The sequence below is a fragment of the Colobus angolensis genome, unplaced genomic scaffold (genome assembly GCF_000951035.1).
Source record: "Colobus angolensis palliatus isolate OR3802 unplaced genomic scaffold, Cang.pa_1.0 Scaffold37, whole genome shotgun sequence".
Lineage (NCBI taxonomy): Eukaryota > Metazoa > Chordata > Mammalia > Primates > Cercopithecidae > Colobus > Colobus angolensis.
The window spans coordinates 3,267,057-3,285,256 of record NW_012117043.1 but is presented as its reverse complement, the minus strand read 5'-3'; the positions used below and the strand labels follow the sequence as shown (position 1 = coordinate 3,285,256).

Genomic DNA, 18,200 nt, shown 5'->3' with positions numbered 1-18,200 from the left:
TTGTTTTTTAAGTCTTTCTACCTATTTGTATTCTTTAATGTTTTGTTCAGTAAGGCTGAATTTTTTTTTTTTTGAGATGGAGTCTTGCTCTGCCGCTCAGGCCGGAGTACAGTGGTGGGATCTCAGCTCACTGTGAGCTCCGCCTCCCAGGTTTACGCCATTCTCCTGCCTCAGCCTCCCGAGTAGCTGGGACTACAGGCGCCTGCCACCTCGCTAGTTTTTTGTATTTTTAGTAGAGACGGGGTTTCACCGTGTTAGCCAGGATGGTCTCGATCTCCTGACCTCGTGTTCCGCCCGTCTCGGCCTCCCAAAGTGCTAGGATTACAGGCTTGAGCCACCGCGCCCGGCCAGCTGATTTTTACTCTTATAGATTTGTGTTGTTTCACAATATATCTGAATACTAAAATGTATCGTTCTTATTTATCCTATTTCCTCGTTTTATTTTCATTGAACACATTTTATTGTCAGACATCAGAGTTGTCACCAATATCTTTTATTGCTTCAGTATCCAGAATTTTCTCTTTTACAATCTGGGAAACATACTCTTCTGTTTTCTTTTAATTTTGTTTTAATGTCCACACTTTCATCCATTATTAAAACTTATGAGCCATGTAAAGACCAATGAGCCAGTTAACATACATTTTGTTATTTAACATGTATTGTTTCCTTAAGTCATTTAGCTTTGCTTGTGATATAGTCATATTATTCTCAGCATCAAAATTACTTTCTGGAAATAATTCATGGATTTAAGGCAACATATCAATTCTTTAAAGCCTTTTGGGGAAGCCACTTGCTACATTTTTATTTAATTCCTTACTTCTGAAAGGCACCAAATAATACCCTGATTGCCTGAGAAGTAATGAATCTTCTAAATACTAACTTATTATTGAAGAGTCTTTGACTCTGAGGAGAATTTTGCTAATATGGCAATCTAAAATACATTGTTAGTATTGTGCTGTTTTTTTTTTTTTTTTTTTTTGAGACGGAGTCTCGCTATCACCCAACCTGGAGTGCAGTGGCCGGATCTCAGCTCACCGCAAGCTCCGCCTCCGAGGTTCACGCTATTCTCCTGCCTCAGCCTCCCGAGTAGCTGGGACTACAGGCGCCCACCACCGCACTAGTTTTTTGTATTTTTAGTAGAGACGGGGTTTCACCGTGTTAGCCAGGATGGTCTCGATCTCCTGACCTCGTGATCCGCCCGTCTCGGCCTCCCAAAGTGCTGGGATTACAGGCTTGAGCCACCGCGCCCGGCCTAGTATTGTGCTGTTAATAATTGTCTTAGTCTGTATCGCTATATAGAAATACCTGAGGCTGGGTAACTTACAAAGAAAAGAGGTTTATTTGGTTATTGTACAAGAAGCATGTCACCAACATCTGCTTTTGAGAACCTTAGCTTGCTTCTAGTCATGGCAAGAGGTGAAAGGGAGCTGGTTTGTACAGATCATATGGCAAGAGAAGAAACGAGAGAGAGAAGGGAGGGAGGTGTCAGGCTCTTTTTAACAACCAGCTCTCATGGGAACTAACAGAGCACTAACTCACTGACTCTCCACCTAGGGAGGATGTTAATCTATTCATGAGGTATCTACCCCCCATGATCTCAAACCTTCCGATATGCCCCACTTCCATTACTGGGGATCACATTTCAATATGAGATTCAGAGAAGTCAGACTATCAAACTATAGCAATTCTGTTCACCTAAAATTTCAATGCATGTTTTGTTTGGGTTTCATTATATTTTTGAGAAGTTTCTTTTTCCAATTTCCTCCCAACCCCTCTACACTTAATATGGTAATTTCTTATAGGGGCATTTTTCTGCTGTTCTTCAAAAAGAGGAAAAAATCTCACCAATTTATGGTAAAGAGGAGGCAAGAGAAGTACCTATTATTAGTGCATCAACTCAAATAATGCTTAAAGGACTTTTTATGGTGCTTGACTATCTTTTTAGGCAAAATAGCAGGTAAGTGAAGATAACTAATGTGTATTTTCCTTTAAAAATAGCCTAATTTGGGTGCTAGCATGTGTTTAATACATACCAAATTTGGGTGAGTAAATAGGAGAATTGAAAACAAGTGGTATAGATATTATTATATATTTGCTGTTATTGACACAGACTTAGAGGAATTGAAATTAGTCTGATGCTTTTTTGAGACAGGGACTTGCTCTGTCACCCAGGCTGAAGTGCAGTTGTGTGATCACAGCTCACTGCAGCCTCGACCTCCTGGGCTTAAGCAATCCTCCCACCTGTTTCCTGAGTAGCTGGGATTACAGGTGTGCACAACCCACACCCAGCTAATTTTTTAATTTTTATTTTTTTTGTAGAGATGAGATCTCACTATGTTGAACAGGATGGTCTTGAACTCCTGGCCTCAAGTGATCCTCCCACTTCAGCCTCTCAAAGTGCTAGGATTGTAAGCGTGAGCCCACGCCTGGCCAAAATTAGTCTTTTATATTAATGAATATTGAAATCATTAAATATATTTAATTAAATCATATTAAATTGTTATCTTCTATTGCTGAAGTTTTCTTATGTTCTTACAGTGTCAGAAAGTCCCTTTTTTATTGTACGAACTGTAGAAAATGAAAAACAACCAATTCCTCTCATCCTATAACTTAAGTTATAGTAGAACCTAGTTCTGGTATTTTTTTGTGTATGTGGTAAAATATACATAAAATATACCATTTTAACCATTTTATGTATACAACTCCGTGCCATTAAGTACAGTATGTTTGCAATGTTGTACATTGTACTCATTTCCAGAGATTTCCAGAATTTTTTTTATCATTCCAAATAGGAATTCTGTACCCATGAAATAACTCCCTAGAGTCTTTTCCCTCATCCCCTGCTAACCTGTATTCTATTTTCATCTTATGAAGTCCTTTTTAGGTATTTCACATAAGAGCGATCATACAATGTTTGTCTTTTTTTGTCTGGCTTATTTCAATTAACTTAGCACAGCGTTTTCAGAGTTCATTTATGTAGTAGCATATTTCAGAATTTCATTCCTTTCTATGGCTGAATAACATTCTGTTGTATATATATACCACTGTTTGTTAATTTATTCTTATGTTAATGGACATTCGGGTTGTTTTCATCTTTTGCCTATTGTAAACAATGCTACTATGAATGTTGGTGTACAAATATCTGAGTTCTGCTTTCAGTTCTTCTGGGTGTATATAAGTACCTAGCAGTGGAATTGCAGGATCATATGGTAATGCTGCATTTAACTTTTTGAGAACTCACCATACTGTTTCCCACAGCAACTGCATTATTTTCCATTCCCATTATCAATACACGAGGATTCCAATTTCTACACATCCTTGCCAACAGTTTATGTAGCAGCACATATCAGAATTGTTATTTTGCTGACACTTGTTATTTTATTTTTTTAATAATAGCCATCCTAATAGGTATCAAGCGATTTCATCTGGTTTTTATTTGTATTTCCTAATGACTAGAGATGTTGAGAATCTTTTCATGTGCTTATTGGCCAATTGTATGTCTCTTTTGGAGAAATATCTGTTGGAGTCTTTTGCTCATTTTTGAATTACTGTTTTGTTGTTGTTGAGTTGTAGTTATTTATATATTCCGGATGTCAGTCTTGTAAGAGATATATGCTTTACAAATATTTTCTACCATTCTGTGGGTTGTTTTTTCATTTATTGATAGTGTACTTTGATGCAGAAAAGCTTTTTAATCTTGTTGAAATCCAATTTATCTTTCTCCTTTTTTGTTGTTGCCTGTACTTTTAGTGTCACATGCAGTAAATCATGACCAAATCTGATATCATGAAGATTTCCCCTTTGTTTTCTTTTTTTTTTTTTTGAGACAGAGTCTCGCTGTCTCCCAAGTTGGAGTGCAGTGCTGCGATCTTGACTTACCGCAACCTCCACCTCCCGGGTTCACGCCATTCTCCTGCCTCAGCCTCCCGAATAGCTGGGACTACAGGCGCCAACCACCATGCCCAGTTAATTTTTTGTATTTTCAGTAGAGACGGGGTTTCACCGTGTTGGCCAGGCTGGTCTCAAACTCCTGACCTCGTGATCTGCCTGCCTCGGCCTCCCAAAGTGCTGGGATTACAGGTGTAAGCCACCATGCCTGGCCACATTTTATTCTTTTTAAGCTTAGCCATTTTCTAGATTGATATTGAAAGTAGTTATAAACTGGATGGTATCACAGATGTCATTTGGTTCAGCACCTTCATTAAAAGTAGATGAAGGCTGAGACTCAGGTTTCAAAGGAATGTAAGAATTTTATAATTTGTTGCTAATACTTTAAAAACTTTCAGTAAAAATTATCTTTCTGTTTTCTCATGTAATAAAAAAGTATAACCCACCTTTTAGTTTCTTTAACCATAATGCTGTTTTCTATTTTGTAACTCATCATATAGTAGAGCATGCAGAGAGCTCTGGACTGGGAGTTAGGAGGCCTGGATTTTAATTCTGCTTCTGCCCTGACATATGTAATGTTTGAAAATGAGGTTAGGAAGTAGCTGGTAAAAGATAGATGGATGGTTAGATGATTTCTAATATTCCCTCTAAGAATCAGTTGATTCTATGATTTAGTAACTTAATTAATATCAGAATTACTGAATTTAATTAATGGTAAGGAGAATGTTATTTTTGAATAGGAAGGTACTAGCTCTTTCAAATGAGTTTTAATGTAATCAGTTTCTATATTGTATGTAGCTGGGTCATAGGTTTTATAAAGTTTTGCCACTTAATTAGCATTTTCTTTGCATCTAGATTTGCAGATGATTATAAAATTGCGATTCAACAGACTTACTCCTGGACAAATCAGATTGATATTTCAGATAAAAATGAGTTGTTGGTTCTACCAAAAAATAAGAAACATTCACGACAGAAAACTGCAGTTCGTGTGCTCAACTTTTGGTGCTTAAATCCAGCTGTGGTAAGCTCATGATGTAAATGGAGATTTTGTCTTCCTGCTCAGTACCAGCATTTTAAAAAATGTGGTTGACTCTTTTAAAGATAGTTTGTTGTTGTTGTTGTTTTGAGGCAGGGTCTTGCTCTTCACCCAGGCTGGAGTGCAGTGGTGCAATCTAGCTCACTGCAGCCTTGACCTCCCGGGCTCAAGCAATCCTCCCACCTTAGCCTCCCGAGTAGCTGGGACTATAGGCAAGGGTCACCATGCTCAGCTAATTTTTTATTTTTTGTAGAGATGCGGTTTCACCATATTGCCCAGGCTGGTCTCCTAGACTCAAGCGATCTTTCTGCTTCAGCCTCCCAAAGTGCTGGGATTACAGGTGTGAGCCACTTTGCCCAGCCTCTTTTAAAGATAATTTTATTTATCTAATGTTGTTTTCCTTTAGGCCTTTTCAGATATTAATGGCAAAGTTCAGACTATTGTTTTGACATCTGGTACATTATCACCAATGAAATCCTTTTCGTCAGAACTTGGTGTTACATTTACTGTCCAGCTGGAGGCTAATCATGTCATTAAAAATTCACAGGTTAGTTGTTGTTGTTGTTGTTGTTGTTGTTTTTGAAGGCCTTCAGTGTTTCTACTTACTTCAGTATAACTCTATATAAACAAGTTAGAAGGTACCTGAAGTGTCAGGAAGTGAATCTTGATAGGAAATTCAACATTCCAGTTTTACAATAAAAGAAAATCTGTCAGCTACTTAATAGTGTGTCAACAGAAGGAAATAATTCAGTCACTTGGGATGCAAAAGGCTGTATTTCAGCTTCTTCTTTTAAATAAGTTTTAGTTTTGTAATGAAAACAAAACTTTGATTTATTTAGTTCTCATGGTATAATTATTTGTATTTTATTTATTTATTTATTTATTTATTTGTTTGTTTGTTTTTGAGACGGAGTGTCTGCTCTGGTGCCCAGGCTGGAGGGCAGTGGTGTCATCTTGGCTCACTCGGGTTTAAGCAATTCTCCCGCCTCTGCCTCTCGAGTAGCTGAGATTACAGGTGTGCACCACACGCCTGGCTAATTTTTTATTTTTTATTTTTAGTAAAGATGGGGTTTCACCATGTTGTCCAGGCTGGTATTGAACTCCTGCCCTCAAATGATGCAACTGCCTCGGCCTCCCAAAGTGTTGGGATTACAGGACACCATGCCCGGCCTATTTATATCTTATTTACTTATCTCTGTATTTTTATTTTTACTTTTATTTTTTGAGACACGATTTTGCTCTGTCCTCTAGGCGGGAGTGTAGTGGTGTGATCTCAGCTCACTGCAGCCTTCGCCTCCTGGGTTCCAGCCACTCTCCTGCCTCAACCTTCTGAGTAGCTGGGATTATGAGTGTGTGCCACCATGCTTTGTGCATTTTTGTATTTTTAGTAGAGATGGGGTTTTGCCATGTTGGCCAGACTTTATTTATCTTTTTAGAGACAAGGTCTCGCTATGTTGCCCAGGCTGGCTTCAAACTCCTGGGCTCAAGCAGTCCACCTGCCTCAGTGTCCTGAGTAGCTGGGACTATAGGCATGTACTACCATGCCCAACTTGTATAAATATTGATGCTTCTCTTTTCCATTAGACTATAGTGTATCCTGATTCTTCCTTTTACATTCACATTCTTCCTGTATGCCTAGATTAATAGCTGGTATTTAGCAAGTGTTCAGCACGTTTGAATATCTGAAATGAATTAAACGTACTCTTGTTTTATAACGATGCCTACTAAATGTTATTTTAATTTTTGTAGAAATGTATAGATTATCATTTTTCATTATGCCTTCCGGTTTCTTTTTACGAAGTATTTTAAAGTAGTTAGGCACACAGGTGATGTTAAGCTGTGGTTAATGCTAAAGTGGTTAAGTTAACATCACCTGTGTGCCTAACACAAGGCTAGTTCTTTGTTAAGCTATATACACAGGTTTATGGTGGGAACATTTGTGGTTCTCACAATTACCTGGGAGCAACTACGGCATTTGGTAGTTGGGAACCTAGAATGCTAAACTCCTATGTAACTAAGAATTGTGCTTTCCAAATGCCAGAGTGTTCCTGTTGAGAAATGTGACTATAAACAGCAGTGAAGGAAGAATACATGTTCCACATTTTCAAGTTGCTTTCTTTAGAGACACAGATAAATATAGGAAGTTGGTAAATTCAGCATACGTTTTCTCATAAGAATGTTATTACAGGCTCTATGTTCTCAACCTACTGCACAAAAGTCCATTTGACCTGTAATGTCTCTGAATTATAATAATGTAGTTGTGCAGCTGGATTCTGTTATACTATAATATTTTCCTTCAACTTAAATTTTTTAAAAACTTTAATTGTGGTAGAATATACATGACATAAAATTTGCCGTCTTAACCATTTTTGAGTATACAGCTCAGTCTTATTAAGTATGTATATATTGTTGTGCAACCAATCTCAAGACATTCTCCTCTTGAAAAACTTAAACTCTGTTCCCATTAAACAGTAGCTCTCTATTCTCCCCCTTCCCCAACTCCTGGTAACTACCATTCTACTTTCTGTTTCTCTGAATCCGATTACTATAAATACTTCATATAAGTGGAATCATAAAATATTTGTCATTTTTGTGACTGGCTTATTTTACTTAGCATAATGTCCTCAAGGTTTGTCCATGTTGCAGATAATGTCTTCAAAGTTCATCTGTGTTGTAGTATGTGCCAGTTTCTTCTTTAAAGGTGAATAATGTTTCATGTGTGTATATGCCTGTGATTTATAATATATATTTGGTCTTCCACTCCATTTCTTGGCATACAACTCCTAAAATCCTTAGAATCTCCAAAGTGATATTCTGTATGCTAATGAGATGACTAATGGTAGGGGGCCCCTAGGTAGCATCAGGATGGGGGCTGGTCTCCGGAAAGACCAAGACATGATAGGAGAGTTGGGATTTTCACCCCCATTCCTCAACCTCTGGGGAGGGCTTGGGGGAGATGGTGCTAAAGGTTAAATTTATTTTAATATCTAGTGGTTTAATCAATCATGCCTACATAATGAAGCCTCCATAAAAACCTAAAAGGACAGAGTTCAGAGAGCTTCCGGATAGCTGAACACTTGGAGGTTCCTGGAGGGTAATGTGCCTGGGAATTGAAGCTCTGAGCCCCTTCCCACATACATCTCTTTATCTGTATCCTTTGTAATATCTTGTATAACAAATCAATAAGTGTAGGTAAATGTGTCCCTGGGTTCTATGAGCAGCTCTACCAAATTAATTGAACCCAAGCAGAGGGTTGTGGGATGCCCGATTTCTAGCTGATCACTCAGAAGCACAAGTAAAACAACTGTGACCGGCAACAGAAATCAGGGGCAGTCCTGGGAACTGAGCCCTCAACCTCTGGGATCTGAAGTTATCTTCCAGTAGATAGTGTCAGAATTGAATTGAATTAGAGGACACCCAGTTGATGTCTGTTGCAGAATTGATTGTTTGCTTGGTATGTGGAGAAAACCTCCCACACATTTGGTCACAGAAGTTTTCTGTGTTGATTGCTGTGGTGTGAGAGCAAAGGAAAACGTTTGTTTTTTTCTACTCAATGCTACATTTTGATAATTTATTCATCCATTGATTCTTTCAACTGTATTTCAAAATAATTAGAAATTTAAGAAAAGTTGGAAAGATAATATTAATATTGTGAGTATCTTTATATCCTTCACCGAGATTCATCACTTGTTAACATTTTGCACAATTTCTTCTGTCTCTCTCCGTCTCTTTACATACAAGGGAGATAGAATTGCAAATAACTGTAAGCTGTGGTGGGTATGATTTTTTCTATGACTAAGGATCTTTGAGCACCAGTGACTTTTTGAAAGAGTAGTTCCTGTCATTTTTGAGACTTGCCTATGGCAAATTATACTGGCCTTCATCCCCAGTATTTTGGAATTACCTGATTCTGCTATTGGTATATTATATTCATCATTTCACTTGTTCATTTATTCACCTAACAAAAATTTGTTACATGCTTACATTTTGCAAAGCTATTAAGTAAATAAAGACAGATACAACTTGTTTTGCTTTCAAAGAGTTTTCACTCTAAGAGAATTTAGTGATCTGCCTAAAGCAAAATTTTATAAATTAAATCTGTATACAATTAATTAAAGGTAATAGAAAACCCCCTGACAATTTAAAAATAAATTTTTGTTAAACTTGTTGATCTTTTATGTAAATGCTTCCAAATAAATATTAATTTCCATGCCTTTTTCAGGCATAACTCTAATAATGACATATTCATATTCTAGGTTTGGGTTGGTACCATTGGGTCAGGCCCCAAGGGTCGGAATCTCTGTGCTACCTTCCAGAATACTGAAACATTTGAGTTCCAAGATGAAGTGGGAGCACTTTTGTTATCTGTGTGCCAGACTGTGAGCCAAGGAATTTTGTGTTTCTTGCCATCTTACAAGGTAAGAGAATGTTTCTTGCTTCTTTTGCCTTTAAATAATCATTTACATTTTAAACATTGTCATGCTAATTTAAAAATTACCACAGTAAGCTTCCTAGGGTAGAGGCAACAAGGTAATAATTATAGTTTTCTAAACATCATATGTTATTTTACTTATTTTTTGATTAAGATACTGCCTGATCATCCTACCTCTGTTTTATTTAAAAGTCTGAAAGAGCAAGGCTGGACATAGTGGCTTATGCCTGTAATCCCAGCAGTTTGGGAGGCTGAGCTGGGAGTATCACTTGAACCTAGGAGTTCAAGACCAGCCTGGGGAACATGGTGAAACTCTTTGCCTCTGCAAAATACAGAAATTAGCTGGGCATGGTGGCACAGACCTATAGTTCCAGCTACTTGTGAGGCTGAGGTGGGAGGATTGCTCGAGCCCAGGAGGTTGAAGCTAGCTGCACTCCAGCGTGGGCAACAGAATAAGACTCTCTTTAAAATAAAATAAAATAATCTGAAAGAATGAAAGTCTTCAAGTAATGTTAGTTATACAGAAGAAGTGTTTATGTGTACATTATTTTTATTCTTAGGGACAAGTTGATATTTTCAGAGTAGAAAGGAAAGGAGCATTCCTTTTTATTTTCATAAATTACATTTCTGAATGTTTCATTAAAGTTAATCTAAGCTAAATTTTCTTTGTTGCCCTCATTTTACTTCATGTATCTGGCCAGAAGAATTTTGTTGTTGTTTTTAGAGTCACTCTGATTTTTAATATTTTTTTTTTAGTTAATTTGAAATTATTTAGTATATTTTGGTCCTCCTAATATTCAAAGCATTGAAACCACATATAATTCCTGAAAGTAACATCACATTGTATAAAAATCTAACCTAAATCCAATGTAGAGAAGTGGCATTCCTTCTCTTTTTTCCACAGGAAGTTATACCTCTAAGGACAGAAGCATTTGGAAATAATATATTTGAATGACGATATTGATACTTTTGATTCTTCTGTTGTCTTTTTATATATATGTACTTCGATAGCTAGGGATACACTAAAGCAATTAGTCTCTTGTAGATAAATTAAAGGATTTGTTTTAAAAAAAAATCAGATAATTTTTTACAAGAATATCTAAAAATAAAATGGACATAAACATTTTTTAAAATTCTTAATAGAAAACAAGATGTATTCCAGTGTGAACATTTACACCAAGCAGTTATATTTAGGAAAACTAGTAATTAAACTTGACAGTAAGTCATACAATAAAACATGTAGGGAGTTGGCTTACCTAATGAAATTTGTAAATTTTTAATTCTTAAATATGGAGACAAATATCTTCCAGGAAATTGGAAGAAAAGTTATTTATGGGATTATGGAAACTGCACTCACTCCGCAATTATGTAAGAGATAAAAGCAAAATCTTATTGCATTGCTAAAACCTTTTTATATTTTCCAGTCATAGTCACAAAAAGGGAGATAGGAGATGTCTGGGTGACATTTTTCTGCTAGGCTTGGAATACATATAGCAGACAGTATGAATTTTAGTTACAGACATTTATAATTGGGTGAGTAGACACTGTAACGTTGAAATAACTTGTTAGTGATTGTATATATATTAGCAAAATGAATAGATTATTTTTCTGCTTCTACCTTTTCAATTAAAAATAAAGACACAAGAAATCCTTCAAACATATTTTGTTCCCATTTAGTTTATCTCTTTGATTAATTGTGAAATTAATTGTTCTGCAGGTTTTTGTTTAATTTTTTTGTGGCGTAAAACAGTAAACATTTATTCTCTCATAGTTTCTTTTTTTTATTATTATACTTTAAGTTCTAGGGTACATGTGCACAATGTGCAGGTTTGTTACATATGTATACATGTGCCATGTTGGTTTGCTGCACCTATCATTTACATTAGGTATTTCTCCTAATGCTATCCCTCCCCGCTCCCCCCACCCTAAAACAGGCCCCGCTGTGTGATGTTCCCCACCCTGTGTCCAAATGTTCTCATTGTTCAATTCCCGCCTATGAGTGAGAACGTGCAGTGTTCGGTTTTCTGTCCTTGTGATACTTTGCTGAGAATGATGGTTTCCAGCTTTATCCATGTCCCTGCAAAGGACATGAATTCATCCTTTTTTATGGCTGCATAGTATTCCATGGTGTATATGTGCCACATTTTCTTAATCTAGTCTATCATTGATGAACATGTGGGTTGGTTCCAAGTCTTTGCTATTGTGAATAGTGCCGCAATAAACATACATATGCATGTGTCTTTATAGTAGCATGATTTATAATCCTTTGGGTATATATCCGGTAATGGGATCACTGGGTCAAATGGTATTTCTAGTTGTAGATCCTTGAGGAATCACCACACTGTCTTCCACAGTGGTTGAACTAATTTATGCTCCCACCAACAGCGTAAAAGCGTTCCTATTTGTCCACATCCTCTCCTGTATCTGTTGTTTCTTGACTTTTTAATGATCACCATTCTAACTGGTGTGAGATGGTATCTCATTGTGGTTTTGATTTGCATTTCTCTGATGACCAGTGATGATGGGCATTTTTTCATGTGTCTATTGGCTGCATAAATGTCTTTTGAGAAGTGTCTGTTCATATCCTTTGCCCACTTTTTGATGGGGTTGTTGTTTTCTTGTAAATTTGTTTAAGTTCTTTGTAGATTCTGGATATTAGCCCTTTGTCAGGTGGGTAGATTGCAAAAATTTCTCCCATTCTGTAGGGATGGGAGCCTACAGAATGTTCTGTAGGCTGTTCACTCTGATGGTAGTTTCTTTTACTGTACAGAAGCTCTTTAGTTTAATTAGATCCCATTTGTCAATTTTGGCTTTTGTCGCCATTGCTTTTGGCATTTTAGTCATGAAGTCTTGGCCCTTGCCTATGTCCTGAATGGTATTGCCTAGGTTTTCTTCTAGGGTTTTTATGGTTTTAGGTCTAAGATTTAAGTCTTTAATCCATCTTGAATTAATTTTTGTATGAAGTGTAAGGAAGGGATCCAGTTTCAGCTTTGTGCATGTGGCTAGCCAGTTTTCCCAGCACCATTTATTAACTAGGGAATCCTTTCCCCCTTGCTTGTTTTTATCAGGTTTGTCAGGTTTTGTCAGGTTTTGTTTTTGTCAGGTTTGTCAGTTAATTGTTCTGCAGGTTTTTGTTTAATCCTTTTAAACTTTTTGTTTATTGTCTGCTTGTGTTGATTGTATTTGTCTTTTTAATTGATTTGTATGGGCTTTTAAATATATAGTATGGATAGTAATCCTTTATAAAACATATCATAGAAACTTTCTTGTTATTTGTCATTGAATTCTTTATTTTAATTTCTTTTTTTAGCTTTACATAATTTATCAAAATAATTCTGATACATTATTAAATAATGTTAGAATGGTTATAATGAAAAAACAGCAGCTCCCTTCACTAATACCGTTTCTCCTTTCTTCCCAGTCCCACATCCCCAGAGGCTTCGCAGGTCTTTTATTTATTTTTCTGATATTTATTGTCATTTCTGATTGTGGTGAAATATGCATAACAAAATTTAACTCTGTTTTTTTGTTTTTTTTTTTGAGACAGAGTTTCACCCTTGTTGCCCAGTCTGGAGTGCAATGGCGTGATCTCGGCTCACGGCAACCTCTGCCTCCCAGGTTCAAGTGATTCTTCTGCCTCAGCCTCCCTAGTAGCTGGAATTGCAGGCATGCGCCACCACGCCCGGCTAATTTTGTATTTTTAGTAGAGATGGGGTTCCTCCAGATTAGTCAGGCTGGTCTCAAACTCCTGACCTCAGATGATCTGCCCACCTCGGCCTCCCAAAGTGCTGAGATTACAGGCATGAGCCACTGCCTTTGGCCTTAGCATTTTTTGTATGTGTACAATTAAGCACATTTGCAATGTTAGACAACCGTGACCACTATCTATTTCCAGAACCTTTCATCATACCAAATAAGGACTCTGTTCCCACAAAATAACTCCCAGATTCCTTTTCCCCATTTCCTGTTACCCTCTAGTATTCTTTCTGTCTCCGTGAATTTGGCTATTGTAGCTACTTCATATAAGTGGAATCATACAATATTTGTCCTTTGTTTCTGATTTATTTCATTAACCATAATGTTTTCAGGGTTCATCCATCTTGTAGCATACATCAGAATCCTTTTTATGGTAGAATAATATTTCATTATATATATACATATATATGTGTGTATATATAGAGATATATATATATCTCACATTTTCTTATCCATTCATCTGTCGATGATGGGTATTTTGATTGTTTCTACCTTTTGCCTGTTGTGAATAATGCTGCTATGGACATTGGTGTACAAATATCTATTTGTGACCTTGCTTTCAATTCATTTGGATATATACTTAGAAATGTAATTTCTGGATCATGTGATAATTCTAAATTTAACTTTTTTTTGAGATAGAGTCTCGCTCTGTCACCCAGGCTGGAGTACAGTGGCACCATCTCGGCTCATTGCAACCTCCGCCTCCCGGGTTCCAGTGATTCTCCTGCCTCAGCCTCCTGAGTAGCTGGGATTACAGGTGTGTGCCAACACGTCTGGCTAATTTTTGTGTATTTTTAATAGAGACAGGGTTTTACCATGTTGGCCAGGCTGGTCTTGAACTCCTGACCTCAGGTGATCTGCCCGCCTCAACCTCCCAAAGTGCTGGGATCACAGGTGTGAACCACCGCGCCCAGCCTAAATTTAACTTTTTGAAGAACCACCAAACTCTTTTTTTAATAGTCAATGCATAATTTAGATTCCCACCAGGAGTGCACAAGGATTCCAACTTTTCCACATTTTTTCCAACACTTGTTATTTTATGTTTTTTTGATAATAGCCTTTCTAATGGGTATAAAATGTAGTGTCTCCTTGTGGTTTTGATTTGCAGTTCCCTGAAGACTAGTGAGGTTAAACATATTTTCATGTGCTTATTAGTAATTCAGACATCTTCTTTAGAAAAATGCCTATTCAAATCCTTTGCCCATTTTTGCATTAAATCATTTTTAGTATATTCACAAAGTTGTGTAATCGTCACCACTGTCTAATTCCAGAACATTTTTCTGACTCCAAAAAGAAACTCCTGGCCGGGCGCGGTGGCTCAAGCCTGTAATCCCAGCACTTTGGGAGGCCGAGACGGGCGGATCACGAGGTCAGGAGATCGAGACCATCCTGGCTAACACGGTGAAACCCCGTCTCTACTAAAAAATACAAAAAAACTAGCCGGGCGAGGTGGCATGCACCTGTAGTCCCAGCTACTCGGGAGGCTGAGGCAGGAGAATGGCGTAAACCCGGGAGGCGGAGCTTGCAGTGAGCTGAGATCAGGCCACTGCACTCCAGCCCATGCGACAGAGCAAGACTCCGTCTCAAAAAAAAAAAAAAAAGAAACTCCTTACTCATTAACAGTCACTGCCTACTCTTACCTGCTATTCCCTAGTATCTACTAATCTGCTATTTCTATAGATTTGCCTTTTCCGAACATTTCATCTAAATTGAATCATACAATATATGACTTTTTGTGTCTGTCTTTTTCATATGGTGTAATGTTTCCATGTTCATCATTATAGGATGAATTAATACTTTATTCCTTTTTATGGCTGAGTAATATTCCTTTTACTTTGAACCTATTTGTATCTAAATTTAAAGTGTGTCTTTTATGGACAGCATATAGTTGGAGCATTTAAAAAAATTCATTTTGCTTATCTCTGCCTTTTAACTGGAGTGTTTACTCCATTTATGTTTAATGTAATTAGTGATAAGTTGGTGTCTACGAATGCCACTTTGCTGTTTGTTTTCTGTGTATCTGGTGCCTTTTCCTCCTCTATTTCTCTGTCATTGCCTTTTGAATCTAATAGATAGACATTTTCTAATGTGCCATTTAAATTTTTCTAATGTGTCACTTTAATTCCCTTGGCTTTTCTTTTACTGTGTATTTTTTAGTTGTTTTCTTAGTGGTTGTCCTGGCAATTATAGTTAACATCTTACATAGTTTGGATTAATACTAATTAAATTTTCAATAGAATGCAGAAGCTTTAATCCTATGTAGCTGTTTTTTTATCCTACCTTCTTTGTGTCATTATTATCATAAAAATTACATCTTTACACATTGTATGTCTCTCAACACAGATTTATAATTACTACCTTTTGCAACTGACTTTCAAATCAGATAGAAAAAAATTAAAAACAAAGAATACATTTTATATTGTCTTTTATATCTATGTTAAAACACATTTTATACTGTCTTTTATAATTACCTTGTAGTTATCTTGACCGGTGCTCTTTAATTAATTCTTAGTATGGACTTGAGTTACTCTCCAATGTCCCTAAAAACTTATTCTTAAATAGAATCTGAGCCTTGCAGCTGGCTGTCTCTGTTGTAATCCTCTGCTGTTATTCTAGAGCCCTGTTGATGTTGTAGTAAGGTATGGGGAATGGGAAGCATCTTCTAATCCTATGATTATGTCTCAATCTTTTAGCATCACTGTGTCCCTTGCCTGTGACCTTCACAAGTGGTTCTGAACTCTTCATTCATATCATAAGATTAGATGGCAGGGAACTGCAGTTTAGGAAATGATCCCTTCCCTCATGTTGGATAAGGATCTGGTAAAATCTTCCTTACTGGCAGACTGGCCTTTGTTTTAGAGAATGTGTTGAACGTATTTCAGAATGGTTGTTTTTTTCCTTCCTCCTGCCAGAAACAGTAGGGTTTTTCTTGGCTCTTTACTATGGGGACCTGATGGGATTTTTGGTGGTAATATCTTAAAAAATGTGGGCCCCCTGGCAAGATAACAGCCCCTAGGAGTTTCTTACTTATAAACTAGTTAACATTTTATCTCCAGCAATTCATCAAAATTATCTATTTCTGTCAATTTGTGTTTTAGTGAGCATTGTCCCAGTAAGCATGTCTTGACCATGATTCTCTATATTTACCTGTCTCTCCAGATTTCAGGGTGGCAGTTTGCCTTGTGACCTCAGTTCTCAGATGGATCCCAGAAAAGTCATTGATCTTTAGTTTAACTTTTTTCTGTTGTAAAACAGGTGTGATGACTTCCAGTTCTTTACATATTGGAGCTGAAATCAGAAATCCAATAAAATTAGCAAAAATTAATTTGCCATTGAATTTCAGAATCTAGACATAAGAGCAAACCAGCACATTATTATAATCTTTTGTCAGTACCATTGTCAGTTCTCACACAATACAGTGACTGCAGTTATTAAATGTATTGATATTATGCCATTTCAAAGGGGTTTGACATTGACCATGCAGAAGACAGAAAGCCTACATTAGAATTCATTTCAGGGGGACATTAGGAACCAGGATTGAAATATAATTAGATGGGTTGTATTAGTTCTATGTTGTTGCATAACAAATTACCACAAAATTAGCACCGTAAAACAATACACATTATCTTACTCTTTCTGTGGGTCAGGAGTCTGGGCATGGCTTAGCTGGGTTTTTCTTCTCAGTGTATTACAAGGCTCCCAGTGGGGTCACCTGTGGTTGTGGTCTCACTAGAGACTTGACTGGGGAAAGATTAGCTTCCAGGGTCCCTCAGTTTGTTTGCAGAATTTATCCCTTGTAATTACAGGACTGAGTGACATACCCAGTCTTTTGCGGGCTGTTGGCTAAGGATGACTCTTAGGTCTTAAAGGTTGCATTCAGGTCCTAGTCATATGGCCCTCTCAACAACATGGCAGCTTATTACTACTACTGCTTTTCTTCTTCTTCTTCTTCTTCAAAGCCAACAAAGATGTCTCTTCTGTAGGGGGGCATTGTATCTTTTAAGGACTCTTACCTGATTAAGTCAGGCCCACCCAAGATAATCTCCCTTTTGATTAACTCAGAATCAATTAAGGTAGACCCTAATTACATTCATAAAATCTCCTCATCTTTACTACATAATATAATCTAATCATGGGAGTAAAATCTTATTTTTATCTCACAACAGGGAGAAGTTTATGCAGGTTGTATATAGGGAGTGGGAATCTTAGGGGCCATCATAAACTTTTTATCACAGGGGTTAATTTATCAGGGTAAGAAAAAGGTTAGGAAGAACCATTAGAATAAAGATTTGTGACTATGGCATATGAAAATATTAATAAAAGTGAAATTATATTTATGAACTTTAGTTAGGTAGCAAAGGTATCATAACTGCATATAATAAGCTCTCCATAAATGCTTGATGAATAAACACACAAATGAATGGAGACTAACTCTTATTGTTCCAAGTCTTTCTTATTGCCTTTGAAGTTAGAAGTATTTTAGAACTACAAACTAAAATTCCTGTGCTTTGCTTATAAAGCAATACATCCTAATTCCACATACTAATACTTATTTTGTATTGAGAAAGAACTTTAAATATCTTTAGTTGAATTTATTTAAAATACCAAAATATTTATATTGAGAGCCTTGCTTATATTTAAGATCCTCCTGAGAAATCTCATAACTTTACTTCACATTTATTTTTATTTACTTAATCCATTGAAGAAATTATTATCGAGTACATACTTTGTGCAGAGTACTGCACTAAGTGCTGTTAAAGATTCAAAAATGAACAAGTTACTATCTTTTCAAGAAGATTTCAGTTTGTGTTATGGTATAAAGTAAGTGTACACATCCTTGCATTATTTGACAAAATTTATAATCACTAGAGTGATTAAGAAGAATGATAATGGAATTAAGAGTAGGAAGAGATCATATGTGATTGAATGAAGCAGAGAAGCTTCCTAGAGGAGGTGGTTGGTATTTTAGTGGGTATTAAAGAAAGGTGGATATATTTCTTTTTTTTTTGAGACAGAGTCTCGCTCTGTTGCCCAGGCTGGAGTGCAGTGGCCGGATCTCAGCTCACTGCAAGCTCCGCCTCCTGGGTT

At 36.8% G+C, this 18,200-nt stretch overlaps 1 protein-coding gene across 2 annotated transcripts in view; it reads left to right on the top strand.

The window, feature by feature from the left end:
* Nucleotides 1–18,200, top strand: part of BRIP1 (BRCA1 interacting protein C-terminal helicase 1) — a 187,174-nt gene that overhangs the window by 74,021 nt on the left and 94,953 nt on the right. For both annotated transcript variants that reach the window (XM_011953655.1, XM_011953656.1), the window contains 4 exons: nucleotides 1,803–1,957; nucleotides 4,744–4,909; nucleotides 5,331–5,471; nucleotides 9,181–9,342. In XM_011953655.1, the coding sequence (XP_011809045.1) occupies nucleotides 1,803–1,957; nucleotides 4,744–4,909; nucleotides 5,331–5,471; nucleotides 9,181–9,342 (624 nt within the window). The remainder of the gene's footprint in view (nucleotides 1–1,802; nucleotides 1,958–4,743; nucleotides 4,910–5,330; nucleotides 5,472–9,180; nucleotides 9,343–18,200) is intronic.